We start from the raw sequence: 20,472 nt of genomic DNA, 5'->3' as shown, positions 1-20,472 counted from the left end.
TTGTACTATTAAACAAATTACTTGAAAAAAATACAAACAAATTCACTATTTCTACTTATCACCGTAAAACATTAATTCAAAGTGATAAAGCATTATCGAAAAGAATACATATATATTATTCCAAACCACCACAGTTTGAACCCTTAAAAACTGCTTGTTATTACGTATTGATAGTTATTACTGATACGTCGTAATAAACAGTGAGAAAAATTAAGGAAGTAACCCGCGTTTTTTGAACTATTTTGTTTTTACAACTAGTATTACTACATATATTATCAACTCAACACAATTTAAATTGGTACCAGTTAGCTTTTTCTTTTTTTTTTGGCAAATTTTCGTTTAAATAAACACTAGTTTAGACAACAATTCGCTTTTTTACTACTTTTATTATTTCTAAACCGAGTGAAATATTTTTTATCACATTTTTTTTAAGCAACAACGAATAAGTTTTTAATGTTATTAGTTTTATCATTATTTTCTATTTGATTATTATTCAACCGAATTATGTGCTCGAGCATGTATCTTATTATAAATATTCATATGCAATTGTTTATAACTATTATCTAATAAATCCAAAAATATACTTCCACATTGAATATATTTTTAAAATAATTAAAAAATTTAGAAAATTATGATTTGTCTGATTTTGTAGTTTTTAACTTTTTTAAATGTTTATTATTTCAATTATACAATTAGGAAATATACTTTATCTAAAAAATTTTTTATTTAATTCTACTTACAACCTTAATTAAAATCTTACCTTTTATTATGAATAGTCTCATCTATTTTAAAGTTTGTAAAAGTTTAATAATTTATTGAAAAATTTGAAACAAAACTTTATAATTATAATAAGTTTTTTTATTTATAGTAGAGAATACTGTTTAGGTAATGTATTTAGAGTAACATGTATTTTAATCTATTTTAAAAACATCATAGAAAAGTGTTATGAAGAAAACAGGCTGATAACTATAGAAAAATAAATGAAATAATTAATTAAAACATTAACAAAAGCTTTTTGACGTTTATCTAAAACTTATAACCTTAAATGTTTTTAATCAGAGATAAGATCTAAAAGTCAGAGATATCAATCAAATAAAAAAGGCGTGTTGTGGAAGTTTTAAAAGACTAGCTTAAAAGACAACTTTTATTTATTTTTTTGTAGTAAAAACTATTTTATAAAAACAGAACTTAATAAAGTATTTTTATATAGTTTTAGAATCTAATCGCTTTTAGTAAACCACATAAAAGATATATTTACTTAAGTACTTACTTAGGTAATAAAAGTGAAGCTTTTAATATAAAAGAACTAACAAAACAATAAAATACTAAGAAAAACTTTCATTACGTTTAACTTTATTTCGCTTAGAAAAAATACTTTTAGTTAAACTACTTTTAGGAAGTTTATATACAAGCAATTGAGTACAGAAAACTTTTTTTTTCTTTTCCTACAGACAACAAAATTATTTCCATGTAAGAAATTCCTACCAAAAATGTTTTTGGCTTTAAGTTTAACTAAATAAAAAAAAATACTTAAAGATTCATGTTAGTTGTAAAAAAAGTTTAATTCTTTGTAACGGCTGCATTAAAGAACAAAATGAATATTATGTTATAAAATATATACATTTGGTTTAAAACACCACAAAAACTTTATAACAATAAATTTTTTACAATCTGTTTTGAACAACAAAGTGTTAAAAATTGATCACTTTCTTTAACGTTTTTACAGAATTATAAATCAAATTAAAACTATAAAGTTTAATATTTGTTACAACAATTTGTATCAATTTATTAGTAATTAAATCTTTAAGGTACAATTTTTTTTAAAAGTTTAGTCCTCAATTAAATCAAAACAACTTTTTGAATTAAAATTTATATATTAACAATAAAAATTATTAATAAGCGGACAGTTTTAAAAGAAGTTTCTCTGCTTTATATTATTAAAAATTGTTTGTTCTATAGATTAATTTGCTTCAACAAAAACAAATATCAAGTTTTAATGTATTTACTAGTTTAGGGAAAATATTTCATTAACAGCTTGAAGCTTTTGAACTTTTCATAAATTTCTTAAATGTTTAAAATTTAACCACGGTTTTAAATTCTATTATTTAATTGTTCACAAATTTTTAAGTTTGTACTTTTTGTTAACAACAGTATTTGAAAACTATATTTCTTTTGTTATTTTAGTTGTGAAGTCCTTTTACCTGTAATTTTAACTGTGTAAGTAGGTAGTTTAAATAAACACTTTATCTAAATGTTGGCACTCAGTATTTAATATTTAATTTTTTAAATTTTCTCAAATTTGTTTCAGATAAACTGGCTTTATTAAACTAAAAAACTTATTGTTTTTGTAAGGCCTTAAAATACTGTTAAGCAAAGTAAAAAAGAATTTAAAATATGTTAACGACTACATTAAAGAATTTTTTTGGTCAAAGTCAATTAAAGTTAAGTATGCAAAAACCTCTATAAGTTCTTAAATGATTAATTATTATCTACATAAAAATCAAATTAACATTCTGTTTATCAATTAGCAAGATATTTCGATATTAATCTTTTTATTATCGAATAGAACCTTGTTTAGTGTGCTAGATTATCAAATACTTATAATTAGCACAAGTTGATAAAGTTCTATAAAATTAAAAACAAATAAATCAAATTTTTAGTCTCTTAATTTTATTCTACTAATTACGTTTATTTTGCTAGCAAGTTTTACTAATTATAATTTTGTTAATGTAAATATAGAATTTATTGTTGTTTGAGTTGGAGACATACATAAGGTAATTACATAATTTTTTTTACTATTATGTTCAGAGATAATTTTGTATTTTATAAATTTAAGAATCTTAAAATCTTTCTGTCAACCTTATACTTTTTGTACTGTACAACATTAATTTAACTTTCCAAAAATTACTTGTTTATTGAAAGTAAACTATTTTTACTAATAAAAAAACCAAGCCAAAATATATATTATCATTAAAAAACAGGTAAAAGCAAAAACTAATTTTACCTTTTAATCAAAGTATTCTGTTTTGTCAGCTATATTATACAAAAAGTTTAAAACTTACTTATACAACTATCATTAACGTTACATAGATTGGTCATGAAATAAAATAACCTAACCTAAATAACCTAAATAACCTTAGTACAAAGTTGATTTATTTTTAAGTTCTATCAAATTTTTTCAAAACATTTCGCAATTTTAGACAAATGGTTTTATAAATGTATAGAAATATTTCTTTCAAAAACAAATCAAATAAAACCAGTGAGTTTTTTAATTTATTTTCTACAAAAGTTAAAGTACAAGCAGAATAAAGTATCAAGTTTATTGCATGACAAGCGAAATTTCAAAATATTTATTGTCTCCTGAACGCTTTCATTGTGCAGCTTTTGATGCAGTCGAAGCATTCACCCGGAAGTCCGTTCCTGACGAGGCAATCTCTGCAAACAGCGCCACCCGGTGAGCCTAGTGTTGAAATTTGTTTATAACAATATATGCTTTTGTTAAACATTTGTTTTTCAATTTATACACTTGAGAAATGGTGTTGAACTTAAGATTAGTAGAAAATAAAAGTGCAAGTAAACGAATAATTAATAAAAAAAAATTTTAGCTTATTATCACAATAATTTCTTTTTTTTTATATAAATTTATAGTTTGTAGAAACAAAACATTTATTAGTAAAATTACAAACTATTACGAAAATCTACAAAACTTTTCTATTTTTAGATAAGAAATAAAACACTTTAGCTAAATACTTATAACAAGTAGTAGTAAGAAGTCATAGTAAGCTGCTTTCAATAATTTTTTTTTTTACTGTTGCAGAAAACATAAGGTTTGCTTTGTTATGTTAAGTGTAAAAAAGTTTTACGTAGTTCGTATTTGAGATAAATTTTAATAACAACTTGTACCAAAAAACAGTTTAAGCCAATTTTTATAAAAAAGGAAAGCTTCTTTACTATTTAAACTTACTTTTTTAAACGTATTACAGTTGTATTGTTATAAAGATGATTTTTAACTGTACATATAAGTAAAAAAAAATTTTAAACTTTAGTTAATTAGTTTTTTAAACTAATAAGATTAACACACTGCTTGAAATTTTACTTTTAGTATTATAAAACAGGTTTTAAAAGTTAAAGCTTAAACTACAACAAAACAATATAAATATACATTAAAACATTATATTAATTTTTTTAATCAAATAACACTGAAACACATATCTTATTAACCTATTTTGCAACTCAACTAGTAATATTCGTAACGAAAGCAGCATTTAGCTGTATTTCCAAATACTGAATTGTGTTGCTAATATAAAGATGTATTAAAATAAACATAAACTAAATCACTTATTTGTAATGTAGATGAATGGCTTGTTTTTGTGCTCAAATATTTTTGTGTACCTTAAATTTTTTTTCATTGAATGAAAGTTAACTACTTCTGAGAACAACAAAACTTAAGTTTTTTGTTATTGTTGAACGACTTCACAAACGCAACTTTTATTTCCATATCACAACTTAAATAATTATTATTAATCCCAACCCCAAGTTAAATAATAATTATTAATCCCAACCCCAAGTTAATTAATAATTATTAATCCCAACCCCAAGTTAATTAATAATTGTTAATCCCAACCCCTAGTTAATTAGTAATTATTAATCCCAACTCCTAGTTAAATAATAATTGTTACTATGACAACAAATCCGAACCCGCGCAAGTGGCCCTGCAGTTCTTAGCTCCCGCGGGCTTCTGATCAGGACACACTTCGCTGCACTCCGTCTTCTTGCAGTTCTTCATCAGCTTCACGCTCCTCGCCATCGCCTCGTTCATCCGTGGCTTCCCCGAACAAGCGGCAAAGACGGCCAAGAGGGCGAAAATTAAAAGTGTCGCTTTCATCGTTGAATGTTGAATGTACTGTCTAAGTTTACAAAAAATTTTGAGTAAAAAATTTTACTTGTAATTTTTTTTAAATCAATCATATACGACCATATGCAAGTATGATGTTAAACTTCTAAAAACTATTGTTAAATAATTTTTTTAATAATACATTTAACAACTAATAAAAAAGTAATAATGTTACAGTACAGCAATGTTATTAGTTATGAATTTTATTTGTTCGAACTGCTTTTATACCAAATTGATTGTTTATTACATCACAAAAACCATTGTTTGCAGTAGTACTCTCCGATTTGCTGTCTAGGGTGTTTATTCATTTACAAATTATTAAAATGATTAAAGTCTGAACTTTGATTTGATTGTTTTCAAAGTGATAACTTGTCAAACTATTAACTCGTGTTGTGTGCACTTGACTAATTTATTTGCATCAATTTTACTGTCTGCGGTTTTTATGCAGCAACAAATTGATGACATGCAGATGTATTTAAGCTGAACTTTGAGTTGAGCTGATAAACAAAATTTTTTACATAATAAACTTTTAATTAATGTGAATTATTACCTTTATGTATATTTTTTGTTGATTGCATTTGGTTTGCTGATTTATGTATTATTGCATTAAAAAAATATTTAAATGCTTTTTTTTTTAAGTGCAATATTTATTGATAATAATTTTGTTGAAACTATATGTTTCTATTTGATTTTAAGTAAAACGTTAGTATAAAAACTTAAACAAAAATGTAGAATCGGCAATTGAATATGATTACTTATGATGTTTTAGATCACAATAATTTTAAATTTCTCTTTAAAAAATTTATGTTAATATATTTTACTGATTTGAAATGTTACTTATAACGACATTATATTATAAGCGAAGTTATTTATGTATATCCAAAATTAAAAGTCAAAATTCTATGTATAAAATAGATGATATAAAAATCTTAAACCATCAACAAAATAAAGTTTGTTTTAAACCTTAAAAAGTTTACACGACCAATTTTAAACATATTAAATATGATTTTTTTTTTTTTTTTTTTTCTTTTTGGATTTAAATATGTTTAAAAACTATAGGACAGACTTACATTAGATTTTTTTTCAAAACCGGAGGACTTATACTTTATTTCAAAAATTATTTCTTTGAAAACTTAACTTGTTAATTTTAATTTTAATTAGCAATGTAGTAAAACTAATTTTAGTGTTTTTTTTAATTGCCTTAAATTTTAAGGCTAAACAGGTGATGTTGAAAAATTCATGTTTTCGTACATTATTGGTCACATTGAAATAAAAACTTTATACTTTTATTAAATACAATAATTTAAATTTAATTTAACTTAAATGTAATTTTTTACAAATTTAGAAAACTAAGTAATTCCTAAAATTAGTATTCTAATCTTTTTTATCGGCCTGCATATGACAAATATGTTTGAATGCTAATTATAAATTACTTAATTCTATCATGCTTAATTTGTGTTTTTACAATAAAAAGTCAAATAAAATTGTGAAAAAACAAGATAAAACATTTGAACTTTTCCTTTTTTATTATTATATGTACTTTATGCACAACCAATTAAAAGTTTTTGATATAAAAACGTATTTGTTCTTGAAAAACGTTTTTAAACTACATCATTTTTATAAATTTTTTATTAAAGGTTAATGTAAATATTCATATATAAACATAATTATTAAAAAAGAGGAATAAAACTAAATAAAACTTAATAAGTTAGAGGAATAAAACTTATTTATACAAGTGGTGCTAATAATAAATTCTAGTGCCTTCAGTTTATGTATTTCTTTTAATACGTCTAAGAATCTTATAATCATTTACTTAGATTTATTGAAACCGCTTAGTGAATTCAATTAAGTAAATTACTTACTAAACTGAAAAGTATTGATGCTTTTGAAGTTTTTGGGTTGACAAAACTTTAAAAGTCAATTAAGAGTGTTTATACTGAAAACCGCTTTATCTTATTTAAAAAAGCACTTTAAAAGCTGTTTTCAACAAAACGAAATGAAATTAATAAATGTATGAACTTATATATATATAATATTAAATTTCACGAACTTTTCTATAATAAATGGTAAAAATTAAATTTAATACCTTTTTAAGATAACTTTATACTTTTAACGTATGTTTTAAGAATTTCATATTCAACCAAAAATTGCTTAGAAAAACAGCTTTTTAGTTGTCTTGTTATTTTAAGAAAATATGTATATTTAATATTACATTTAGTTTGTTCGTTAAAGCTTGTTTTTTATTTTTCTCTTCAGTTTTTTTTGTTGAATGAAACAAGCATCATACTTGCGCGTATTGGCTAGTAATGACTTAAACTATTTATTTATAATCCCGTTTATAGGCTTATTTCAGATTATTTCGATATAAAGATAAAATTACCGCTACCAGGAAGTAAACTGATATTCATTTGTTAAAACAAAATAATTTATGTTCTTAATAAAGTTTTATTTACGTTGATCAATCGGTAATTAAATAACTAATGCTAGTATGGTAGTGATAAGTAAAATAATAGTTAAACATATGGCAGTGATAAACCTAAAACACAGGTGACATTTTTATCGCGGTAGTTTACCAAAACTCAAACTTTTAACGCTCGTACAATAGTATTGTCACCCGTAATATTGACGTAGTTATTTTAATTAACTTTAAAAGTTCCCAACACCTCATTAACTTTGTTTTGCAGGTTTCAAGGTTCGGCCGAGACAGGTTTTTCGGAAAAATTGGCAAAGTATCAGTTCAAACAATAGTCTTGTCACTCGTACAATACTTTTTGTCACCCGTACTATTGAAGTAACTACTTTGATTAACTGTAAAAGAGTTGCCGCACCAACCAGGTACCAAGGTTCGGTTTCGGAAAAAAGTTCAAAATGTTGAAATTTTCTGAACAAAACCTCGGAATTTGCTTTTTAAACATCAAACTCTTCTGATTTCTGAATGAGGTTTTTCATTATTTTATTAAACACAGTCGCCTCTCGCGAGCTTACTCGCAGCAAAATTTGTGATTAAAATATATTGGTTGTTGGTTGAACACTTTAATTTTGTTTTCATTCAAATTGTATGTAAAAGTGAAAAGCCTTTTAACAAAAATTATTGTTAATGTTTACACACACTTTTTTTACTTTTACTATACTACTAAATACAATTATTACTGTTTATTTGAAGTTAAAACAAAAACAAACGATGAGTTCAGTTTACTGTTTATTGTTAAAATAATCGAAAAAAATCACAAAAGTATTCCACACGAGTCTATTTTTTTCGGTTATGTCTGTAAAACAATAAACTTTTTAATTCAAGCTAAAAATTTAAATTTAGCTAAATTGTACAAAATAATTTTCAAATCACAAAGATATGTTTCTTTTGAATTTTTAAACAAAATAACTTCAACTAGTAAGTTTGAATTAGTTTGATTCGTAATTAAATGATAAAAAAACATTTACAATTTTTTGTAGTAAATATCGAAAAAAATATTATTTCTATTTTTTTAAACTCACGATGAAAAGACGATTGGTTTATTGTTCATCTGTAAATTTATATAATTCAGTATTGAGCATATTTTCTATAACAATGTATTATTTGTTTAAGTTTATAAATAATATTTAATAAACTCAACCTATTTTGTTAGTATAAGAACTGTATATGATACTAGGAGATAACAAAGAAAAATTATTTTTAATACGAAAACATGTATTATACTAAACACTCAACAACTAACAGTTACAGAATTAAATAAGTTGTTTACAACAAGTTAAAAGAATTCTAAACTTTTATTTTTGTCATAAAAAGTTAGCTTAAACCAAATGAGTTTCCAATTACCAAAAAATAAAATTTTTGTTATTCGAAAACACGTTTTAAATTCTTAAACTTACACACTCTTACTTATTTATTGACAATTGAAATAATTTAGCTATAGTAATTAATGTTATCCAATACTTTTCAATTTTAATTCATCAGTGTTCCAAACATTAAGTCTTTACAGCGTTAAAACATTTTATTTTAGATTTTTGTCCACGCGTTTACAAACGTTTATCACGTAACTAATCTCCAAAAAAACAACTAATTTCAGTTTTTAGTTAATTTTATTACAAAAAATCTAAGCACTTTACTTTTTACAATTTTAATCAACGCTGATGCCTTTGAACTTTAAGTTTTTATAAATTATTATATCTAAAACGAAAGCCAACAAACTGGTTTCTGTTTGTTTATTAAAATCTGTTCTTTAGATTTTTATACCTAGTATTAATTTTTATTACTTTAAGTTATAAGTTTTAAATCATAATTTATATTTTAATTTTTGAATGCGTAACATATCTAAAATAAAAAACCAACAATCTGATTTCAAACGATCAACAAATGTTTTTTAGTCTATCCATCATTTCAAACGTCAGAAAACATTTAAACGCTTTTTTAATTTTTTAATTTTTTATTATTTATTCTTTGAATTTTTATTTTTGCTATTAACACTTCGATAGTTAAGTTTTGATTTTTGATCATACATATCTAATATAGAAACCAACAATCTGATTTTAGCTTTTTTTCTAATTAAATCAAATTTTTGTCCACATTTAGCACATAATACGTATACTAACCGCCGATGTCATCGCCATAAAATCGGATGCCATAGACATGATGTACATAATCTGAAAAAAAATTAAACACTTTTTTAGTATTTATTAAATCCGTTCTTTATTTCTGCAGTGATGGTAATGATATTAAAATTTTAATTATTATTTGAAGTTCAGTAACAATATGAAAATTTAAATTATATTTGGTATTCAGTAATAATCTGTAAATTCAAATTAGTATTTGGTATTCAGTAAAAATTTAGATTATTACTTCGAATTATTACTTGGTATTCCGTTATAACACAAATACTTAAATTATCATTAGGTTATTGTGTAATAATATAAAAAATTAAATTACTTTTAGGGTATTCAGTTACAATATAAAAGTTTAAACTATTATTTGGTGTTCAGTAATGATCTTAAAATTTAAATTATTATTAGAACATGCGGTAATAATTTGAAAATTTAAATTATACAGTTTGTTTTTATATTTTACATCAGTATTCTGTTAGCTATCAACTCTTTAATGTGCAATTGTAAATTAACAAAGTAGTTGTTTTTATCTACTTTAATGTTGCTAAGTTAATGTCAAGCTTTATTATTGTCTATTTTAATATTGTCATAATTTTTTTTAAGAGTATTCTGAGTCTAGGTACACTATAAAACCTCAAGCAATTTTTTTTCAACAGAACTATCATTTTAAAATAAACAACTTTCTTTACTACGCAGTAGGATTTAATAACTTTTTTTGTTTAATTTTTTAATTTACTAATTCATTACATTTGTAGCGTCTAGTGCAGGGTTTCTAAAATAAGTTTAAAATAACTTTAATAACTTTTTTATACACTGTTTGTGAAAAATATGTTGTACTTTTTTATTACACAAATAAACTTTTGTTCGTTTATTTTTCTTAAAGTGAAAACTATAATCTCTTTTGCTAGCGTTGTGTACTTAATTAGAGGAGACTAAATATAAACAACTTTTGAAATTATTTGCTGTTTTCCATTTATGTCTTGTATAACTTACCGTCTTGTTTGTCTTCATCTCCAAGTATGGCATGACCGAGTCCTCTGACAGCACCGATTGCGTGATGAGCAACTCCGGCTACTCCTCTGATGGCGTGGTGAATAAGTCCAAAGATAACTGTGTTTTTTTTTAATTTATGTATAAACAAAGTCAGTTTTTAAATGTTCAATAACTCATGTAAAGTATATTATTGTTATTTAGAAGCGTGGCTTTTAGTCAACTTCGTCTGAAATTTTTATTTTTAGATTGTTAATGAGATTCTGTAGTTTGGATTAAAATAACAAACCAAAGTTAAATGTTGAAAAACATTTGAATTTTAAAAACAGTTCAAAAAAAATTATTTTTTTTGAAGGAAAATTAGAAAAATTACCTAGTAAGTGCACTTTAATTTTTAGACAGTTTTTTTTTTTTTTAATTAGCCACATGTATCACCAAATTGTTTCGTTTAAATGAACTTTAAGTTCAAGCATTAGTGGTTACTGGTTGTTTTTTAATTTACAGTTTTTTTTTTTGCTTGCTATCTTGTTAAAACATTTCAAGCTAACAATTTGTATGTAAGATTTTTCATAATAGTTGAGATATATTTTTTTTTAATTATTTAGTTAATAATATTACTTTATGTAATAATTTAGAAAATGTTAACTTATTTACTATTTATATAAAATTCTATTTAGTACTTTAAAACTGTATTTTTGTATAAGTATAAAACCATATGTGTAATTTAAAGTATCCCTGTATAAACTTTGATAAAACGTACGAAATAACAATACTTTTGTTTTCATTAATTTTGAGTGACCTTTTTTAAAGTAACGATATATATTTTTTTTAATTAACAATCTATTTTAAAATCCTTTAAAATTAATATGTTGCTTTTTTTAATTTTTTTAAACTAACAGTCTTGTTTGTTTTCATCAACTTTAAGTCCTTCTTTTACAAGTTTGTCCATAACTTCATTTGCCATGGCGTCAACTGTTAAAATGGTAATAATAAAAATTATGTTAAGTATTGATATTTCAATGCAAACTTTTATTAAAAATATTCAAAAAGTTTTTCGATGTATTTATGATTTTGTAAAGCAATATTTTTTTTGCACTTAGTTGTTTTTTTTTAATATAAATTAGAACCGGAAATTAACAAAATCAATTAAAAACACCAAACTTTTCAACTTTAATAATGTTATTAGTTTGTCTTTAGAAAATAAAAACTTTGAAATATGTTCGTTTGAATACATTTTTAGGTTCTTTATATAAGTAATTAAATATTTATTAGGTTGGTATGCTCATACTTGTTTTGTAAATTTATCTATAAGGATTTTTTTTTTGCAATGTAAAGTTTTTTTTTTTTTTTTTTTTATTTAAAAAAAATGCTTTGCCAGACTTACTTTCTTCATCTCCGAGTATGGCATGACCGAGTCCTCTAACAGCACCGATTGCGTGATGAGCAACTCCGGCTACTCCTCTGATGGCGTGGTGAATAAGTCCAAAGATAACTTAACAAGTACAAAATAGTTAGCATTATCGAAACTATCAAGAAATTCTTAAAAATCTTAACAAGTAGTACTTTAAAGTTGCATAAATAACTCAAACCTTAGAATAATCAGGTTTTAACACTTAAAGGTACAATAAATATTTATTAGATTTTAATAATTTTTTGTTATTAGTTAAACATAACGTGCTTAGTAAGTAACTCTGTTTGAAAGTTTGATATTTGTTATGCAATATTATATTGTTTTTTCTACTGAGCTTTAAAATTGCACTAAAACTTTTACTTATGAAAATCAAAAACTTAAAAAATTGTTTAGTAGTGTAGCTTTGGTTGCTAACTTGTTTAACTGAACATTTTTTTTAAGTAGAAGCTAACAATCTTGACAACATAATATTAGAACAAAATTCGAGATAAAATAACAATTCTAGTTATTTTTCACTCAAGTTTGTAAACTGTATAATCTCTTAACTAATACAAAAAAATATTTTTTAACACATTTTATTCAACTAAATAAACAAGTATTATTTTTTAAACTTACAATCTTTTTTTGCTTTTTCATTGCTGTCTTTTATCAAAGCATTTGTGATTTCCATGGCCAAGTCCTCGCTGTCCAAATGACCTGTATTTTTAATATGTTATTAAAATTGTTTGTAAAAGAATTACTTCGTAGTACATTACAATTAAGTAATTAGATTAAGTTTGAGTTATTACAAATATTAACAAAAGTGATTCAGTTAACTTAATATAATAGAAATGAGACTATTTTCTTGTTTGTTTAGTCCTTAAAACCTCTGTAATTAATAAAGATTTTTTATTTAAACTGTTGCATTTTAACGTTACTGAAACAAACCGTTTAAGTTAGCTAAATCTCAACAACTCTACTATATTATATTATAAACTATATTATTTGGCAAATGTTTTTGTTTATATCTCTATATTTAGGAAGATAGTTATTAAAAGTATAATTGTTTATTATAACACAAACAAACATTCTTGCTTCTCATCTCCATAATGAGGAGGGCAAATAGCAATGTGATGGATAGCTGGGATAATGAAAGGACGGATGTCTGTTAAAAAACATTTAAAAATTAATCGACTAATATTGTTTATTAAAAGAAAAAAAGTAGTATAGTGATTATTAAAAGTATTAGAAAAAATCCGTTTGAGTACCGTTTCACACAGAAAATACTTTTTATGGACAAAATTTGTAAACAATTTTAGCAGGTTCGAATAAAAATAATTTTAGCGATTTTTAAAAGTTTTCAAAAGTTTTATTAATTGTTAATTAAGGCGCTAGCTGATCAATTGAAATATATATAAAGGAAATTAAAAACACTTTTTATTAAACTAGAAAAACTAAGCATAAAATTTACATAAAACGTTACACCTATTAATAAAAACTATATATAAAACAATGAAAAAAACACTTAAAGTTTTGTTTTAATAGTCTAAGTTAAATAAACAGTAGGCAACTCTTTAAAGGATAATTTGGTTTGTAGAATTTTTATTGATTTTTGTAAACAATTTTTAAAACAACGTACAACAAAATAATAATTTGTTGTTGAGAATATGTTATAATGAATATTTTTTATTGATATCTTTTTGTTATACTAGATAAAAGCAAATTTTAAAGTCTTTATAACTGCTATTATATTTTGTAGCCTGAATTTTTTATTTACTTAAGTTATAGTATATTTTTTCATTTGTTATATTTTCTAAAATATTTTTAAAGTTGATATATTTATTTTTATTTTACTCACTTCGTCTAAGTGGGCTTCTATCAGCAAGTTTGTCAAGAATATCATTGGTCAGTTTGTTCACATCTGTAAAAAGATTGATATAAAGTATTGAAAATTCAGCTAAAAGTAGTGATTATTCTTTGTTTACTTTTGTGTGAAAGATAAATTACGTGATAAAATTAAAAGATATGAAAGGTATAGACAAACTAATAACATCAGTATTAACTTTTTGTTTAAAATATTCTGTGATCAAATTTAATACGTCAACATGTATGTTTCAAATTGATGTGACAAATTGTATCGTATGATGACGTATGTTTATAACTTACATTGAAAACAATAGAAGTTTTATTGAAATTGTTTGAAAAAATTGCGTCATGATTTTTTTTTGTGTGAAATAGTTTTATGGAAAACTACTTTGCTATAAACATTTTTTTATAATTTATATGTATCAAAAATTATAAAGGAAATCTCTTGGTATGTGTGTCAAAAAAAAAACATAACCAAAATGTTTATTAAATTTGTAAAAACAATTTTTTTTAAGTTTTTTTGTTTTTTTAATTTTTTAGTGTTTCATATTACAGCTGACAAAAATTTTATGTTTAATACATATACAAAAATAAGGCTTTAAATACTAGAGACTCAAACAAGCAGAGTTCATTTATAAATCAAAACAAATGTTTTCCTACGCAAGTAAAGTTATTAGTCAATAAAGTACAGTACAAATACAGTTGGTAAAATTTTGAAAAAATTATTGTAAGCTTCATAAAAAGATAGTTTAAGCAGTAAAGAAAAAAATCAATAAAGTAAATTTCACTACCACTTTGTAACTACTATTTAGTTTTGATATAGACGCTTGAAGTGTTGGTTAAAACGTTTTTTGTCCTCACAATACATTATAAAAAATTTAGCCATCCTTATCTGCAGATTATTTATCATACTATACTTTTATTGCTGCAAGTTTAAGTTTGGTTTTACTAAACACTTGTCAACTGATTTTAACTGTTATCAAACTAAACGCTATTAAATTGCCATAGTTTAAGCGTTTGTTAATTTCGAAATGTAAATGCGATTGTTGCTATACTCTCATGCCTTTGTTACTTTATTTAAACCAGGATTTCCCAAACTTTTTTCAAAAGGCCCCCTTTATGCAAATAAAAAATAGCTATGGGCCCTCCAATAAGATTACTCAAAAAAACTACCACAGATCTTTTTTTGCTCTTCATCATCAACTCAAGAGTACCCAGTGTTAGTTTCAATTATTACCTCATGGCCCCCTGTGGCCCCACTGCTGCTCATGGCCCCCTAAATTTCTGTCATGTTCACTGAACCCACTTTGGGAAACCCTGATTGAAACTTTATGATAAGTTTACTGCAAAACACTATAAAATCTTGAATTAAAGAAGCTTCGTTTATAAAAACTTTGATTTAAAACAAAAGTTTGTATTTGCTACTCCGAATTCAGGCTAAAATAGTAACTGTTTTTCGAACTTACAGTCTTCTTTGGCTTTGTCTCCGAGTATGGCATGACCAAGTCCTCTGACAGCACCGATTGCGTGATGAGCAACTCCGGCTACTCCTCTGATGGCGTGGTGAATAAGTCCAAAGATGACTGGAAATAAAATAAGTTAAATTAGGATTAATCTTTGTTTGACTAGTTATACCAAAAGATTGATAAGTTATGAGTATTTTAAACATTGTTTTTAAGTTAAAAATTGGTTTAAGTAACTTTTCATAAACTTACTTTTTAGATACTGATTCTTGTTTTAAAATCAACACATATTACTGTCAAATTATTTATAAAATGTTTTTTTTCTTGTGCGGTAAAAATTGAATGACTATAAACTTTTTGTTTTTTAATAATAATAAACAAAACAAACTTTCAAGTCAGTTAAAGTATCTTGAAACTTAAAATAAAATAGTATTTTCATTTAAGCAACATTTTAACTTTTCTAAATTATTTGTTTTATTTGATGGACTAAAGGCGTTTTAAATTTGCTTTCTTGTTGTTATTTCGATCTATTACATTCGGTATTCAAAATTTAGTTAATAAATAAAGTGTTTGTACTTAGGAAAATTTATACATTAATTTTAATGACTATTGAATTCAATATAAATAAACTAACAGTCTCTGTTTTCTTCGTTGCTTAAGTCTTTCATCATCATGTCGGTGATCATTTTTGCTACTTGAACTAAAACAGTATTAATTTATAAAAAACATAAATAAAAGAAATTTAGTGATCATTCTTGCTAGTTGAGTTAAAACAGTATTCAGTAATTAAATAATTTCTTAGAGAATATTTATTTTCATATTTTCTATTAATGTTTCAATGTGATTACTTATCTTAATAAAACAATATAAAACTCTTGAAGAATGATCTACCAAGGCTTTTGACGTTATTTTAGTTAAAACTTAATCTTTAATTTTTTTAAACCTTCAACAAGAAAGGTATCTAATATCTATAATGTAAAATATCAGCACAAGTTTGTTAAACTGATTCTATCTAGAAAATTTAATTTAAAAAATTTAAAATGCATAGCAACGAACCGTCTTCTTTCGGCTGGTCTCCAAGGAGATGAGCGGCGACCCCTATGGTTTGTGCTGCGGCGTGACCAATCACCCCGAGAGCTCCTCCGACCGCGTGGGCGATCAACCCGAGGACTGGAAGAAAAAAAATAGGTGTGGTTTAAATAGAAGTTTAAGTGTGACAGAGATCGGTTCCTATCTCGTTGATAAAATATGAAATTAAGAACTACATTGAATAAAAGTGAATATTGAATAAAAGCAATCTTTATCTCAAATACCGATTCGAATACTATAAAAACAATAAGAATGTGCGCAATACTTAACTATTAAAAAGTAAAAATAGTTCCATAATCAGAGAGTTACAGCGTAAGGCAAGAAAAAATAGATTTTTTAAGACATCTTCTCTTAAAATATGCACTATCAATATTTATTTTATCACGGATTTATGAATTTAAGTTGTTGTCGAAGAAATTCAAAAAACAATAAGATTAATGACTAATTATATTATAATGGTTTAGTGCTCATAATCATTAAGGAATTTTATTTTATTAATAGAGTTATAAACAATGCTTTTAGACAGTATTGTACAAAATATAACTAAAAACTTGAATGAAAGTGTGTAAATAAATAATGGGTTTATAGCTAAGTCACTCAACAACTTTTTGAAATAATTATTAAACCTTTATCACTAACATTAACGTATAAGTCTTTTTAAAATAATTTAAAGTTTATTGAACAAACTTACAGTCATCTTCAGACAATTTATCTCCGAGCAAGTGATGAGCGACTCCTCTAACAGCACCGATTGCGTGATGAGCAACTCCAGCTACTCCTCTGATGGCGTGGTGAATAAGTCCAAAGAGGACTAAAAAAAATATTTTGTATATGTTTATTGAAAATATAGGAAGTTATTATTGTTTAATGAGCTTACAGTCGCTGTTTTTGTCGTTGAGTTCGAGTCCATCTTCAGAAAGTTTGTCCATGACGTCATTAGTAAGTTGTTTCACTATAAAAAAGGTTGCAACATTAAACTATGTTGTATTTAAACGTCTTATTAATAACTTATTAAAACGAAAACTCATTTTTAATTAGGCTTTTATGTCTTTGATAACAGTTTTTAGTAATAAAATTGATTAATACGTATTTCATTGTGGTTTTTTCAAATATTTTTTTTTTAGTTTTTACAATATTGGAATTGTTTTTAAGCGTTTTTGTACTTATTTAACTTACAGGTTTCTTCATCTCCGAGCAAGTGATGAGCGACTCCTCTAACAGCACCGATTGCGTGATGAGCAACTCCGGCTACTCCTCTGATGGCGTGGTGAATGATTCCAAAGATGACTAAAAATTAAAACATCAAAACTAAAGTTGTTACTGAATTATTAAATACTGTACAACACCAACTTAAATTAATTAACAATATGGTTCTATTAAGTACAATTTTTAAATATTTTTTCTTAGACAAGACGTTAAAAGGTATCAAAGTGGTATGTAACTCGATAACCAATAGTTTTTTTCGTGCGCAAGGTCCTAGGACCATATATATTTTTTTTTTAGTAGTTTAATAAACAATATTTTTTAGCTCTAAGCAACTTTTATAACTTAATACTTAAATCTATTTTAAACACTTTTATTAAAATTAGAAAACACTAATATGATATTTTTATTGAAACTTACAATCGTTTTTGATTTTGCTATCTTTAGCTTCAGCAATGTCTTTAGCGATTTGTTTAGCCAACACTTGGGAGACTGGAAAATAAATACAGTATATTTATTAATAAATTTCTTTTATTAATTTAAAACTAGCAAGTTGTTACTATTAAGTCTTTTAAGTAATAATATTCTTAAACAATGTTTTGCAACCAAATATTTTAAAGACAAGTTGACTTAAACAGCGTGATAAAAATGTATAAGAGTTGAATGAAACTGACAGTCTTGTTTATCTTCATCTCCAAGCAAGTGATGAGCGACTCCTCTGATAGCACCGATTGCGTGATGAGCAACTCCGGCTACTCCTCTGATGGCGTGGTGAATAATTCCAAAAATGACTGGATAGATTTAAAAAGCTATATGCATGACAAACAAACTAAACTAAAGAGAAGTATGTTTTCTAAATAATTTATTTAAATAGTACTTTTACTCATACTTTTTTTAGTAATACTTTTTACTTTTTTATTTAGTTTATCATTTTTTTATCATATAACATTAAAACAAAAGTAAATAAAAGTATCTGTTAAATAAAACATATCTATTTTTAAACTAACAATCTCTGTTTTCTTTGTTGTCTTCCAAACTTGAAAGCTTAAGAAGTTCATCAGTGACATCCTTTGCCAATTTGTTACCTTTTTTCAAAATAATCATTTATAAAACGTTTTAAGTTACTACTATAAGTATTATTTTTAAGGCAAAAAACTTTTTACTAAGCAATTAGAAAACAGTTTCAAAAATTATATAGATTAACTTAAATATTTCAAAGACTACTGCCTAGACTTACTTTCTTCATCTCCGAGTATGGCATGACCGAGTCCTCTAACAGCACCGATTGCGTGATGAGCAACTCCAGCTACTCCTCTGATGGCGTGGTGAATAAGTCCAAAGAGGACTGGAAAACAATTTGAAATTTTTAATTGTTATTGGATATACTTAATTTTGCTGATTTGTCATCAAGTTTAACAAATCGATTGAAAAGTTTAAATTGTTTTTCACCAAACCTTTTTTTATGTATTTAAACGCACATATTGTTTTTTATTTCATGCATAGTTTAAAAACATTTTTGTCTTTGTTATTTTTTATAAACAAATAAAAAACCATGACAAGTACAACTGAACAATAAAGGTTTTTATGTGCAAATATCATTACTTTTTAAACAAGCTGTATTGTTTTTACCTTAAAGTTTGTTTAAAGGTATACGTGGCTTTAATTTTTTTCATTCTAACCTTACAAAGCTAGATTATTGTATTGTCAATTTTTTTGTAAAAACAATAAAGAAATTAAAATTTAACAGAAGTATGTGTAAAATCGTTTGTAGGTTTAATAGTTGTATCATAAACGGTATACAATTAAATTGAATATAATAAACATTTAAAACCTGAACAAGGTTAAAAGAAGTAGTTAAAACTTTTGCGTTTTTAAGTTTCATTAAAGTCAAATTAACTAATAGTAAATATAGCTTAGCAGTAAATCAAAACTGATCTGTATCATAATAAAAATTCTTTCTGATTTTTTAAATACCAAGTATTTTAGTTTGTTTTCAAAATTTCAAAAATAAAAACTAACAGTCGTTGTTTTGCTTTCCGTCTTGTAAGTTCTTTGCAATCAACTTTGCAATGAGACCTAAAATTATTTTCGTAATTATTCTTTTAACACTTTTATAATTATCTTAAGTAATTGTTTTTTTTAATTTTTTTTTCTTTTTGTTAAACATTAAATATAAAAAAAAACTACAAAAATTGTTCGAGTTTACTTGAAGTTTAAGATATTTCAAATACCTAAAAAAAATTCTAACCTGTGTTAAACTTTAATTTACATAAGTTTTATTTAAATTATTCATAACTTTTTATGTTTCAAAATGGTTTGCAATCTTAATAAACTTAATTAATAACATTAAAAACATTTATACTTTTAATAATATAAATTTATTATAAAAATTCTTACCATCTGCTTTTTCTTGAGCTTTATCAGATGACACTGTAAAAATTTTTTTTTTACTTAATTTTTTATTACAGATTTTTTTACTAACAGAAGTATGAGTTTAAGTTAACTATTTTGAAGTAACTTTAATCATTTCACCAAAACTTAATAAACACAATTAATTTTACGTTTTATTATTTGTTTTTATTGTTAAAACTTTTTACTATTTTGTTTTATTTTTTCGATGAAAAATATATAAAAACTATTGTATAAGTTTATTAAACTTAATATATTTTTAATGATTATTCAATTAAAACTAACCAGCTTTAGCTTGAGAAGTAGCCACGAAGGCTAGAGAAAGAGCAATCAATATACAGAATTTCATATTTGATTATTTTCAAATAATTTGATAAATAAGTTGGATTTCAAATGGTTTATATAGTAAAATTAAATGTGTAGGATAATCATAACAAAGGATATTGCGTTGACCGGGCGTTTTTAATTAAAATTTTTTTTTGTTTTGAATATTCAAAAATAGACTTCCATATTGAATTCCTTTTTTAAATAATGGAAAATATAAATAAAGGCAAATAATTTTTTCAAAACAG

At 24.4% G+C, this 20,472-nt stretch overlaps 1 protein-coding gene across 1 annotated transcript; it reads right to left on the bottom strand.

Annotated features, from left to right (window-relative positions):
- Positions 1–8,107: 8,107 nt before the first annotated feature.
- LOC145835889 (uncharacterized) lies at positions 8,108–20,262 on the bottom strand. The gene is made up of 22 exons (XM_082943641.1): positions 20,186–20,262; positions 19,889–19,921; positions 19,511–19,567; positions 18,729–18,836; positions 18,499–18,576; positions 18,166–18,282; positions 17,912–17,983; positions 17,465–17,575; positions 17,166–17,240; positions 16,980–17,099; positions 16,256–16,369; positions 15,834–15,899; positions 15,203–15,319; positions 13,729–13,791; positions 12,958–13,035; positions 12,507–12,587; positions 11,865–11,972; positions 11,378–11,452; positions 10,484–10,600; positions 9,482–9,532; positions 8,387–8,415; positions 8,108–8,160 (listed from the first exon to the last, which is right to left on the bottom strand). The coding sequence occupies exons 1-21, from the start codon at positions 20,247–20,249 to the stop codon at positions 8,405–8,407; spliced, it is 1,716 nt and encodes a 571-aa protein (XP_082799767.1). The 5' UTR covers positions 20,250–20,262; the 3' UTR covers positions 8,108–8,160; positions 8,387–8,404.
- Between the last annotated feature and the right edge of the window lie 210 nt (positions 20,263–20,472).

The sequence above is a fragment of the Thalia democratica genome, chromosome 5 (genome assembly GCF_965202585.1).
Source record: "Thalia democratica chromosome 5, ktThaDemo2.hap1.1, whole genome shotgun sequence".
Taxonomy (NCBI): Eukaryota; Metazoa; Chordata; class Thaliacea; order Salpida; family Salpidae; genus Thalia; species Thalia democratica.
Note: the sequence above shows the minus strand (reverse complement) of the source record. Positions and strands in the feature narration are given on the sequence as shown.

What these genes read in the sequence shown, in the direction of transcription:
- LOC145835889 (XM_082943641.1), bottom strand. Translation starts at nt 20,249, where the DNA reads ATGAAATTCTGTATATTGATTGCTCTTTCTCTAGCCTTCGTGGCTACT. An exon ending in CATACTCGGAGATGAAGAAA is followed by an intron (nt 18,577 to 18,728) that starts GTAAGTCTAGGC and finishes TTTTGAAAAAAG; the next exon opens with GTAACAAATTGGCAAAGGAT. An exon ending in TGGAGATGAGAAGCAAGAAT is followed by an intron (nt 12,588 to 12,957) that starts GTTTGTTTGTGT and finishes TTAAAAATACAG; the next exon opens with GTCATTTGGACAGCGAGGAC.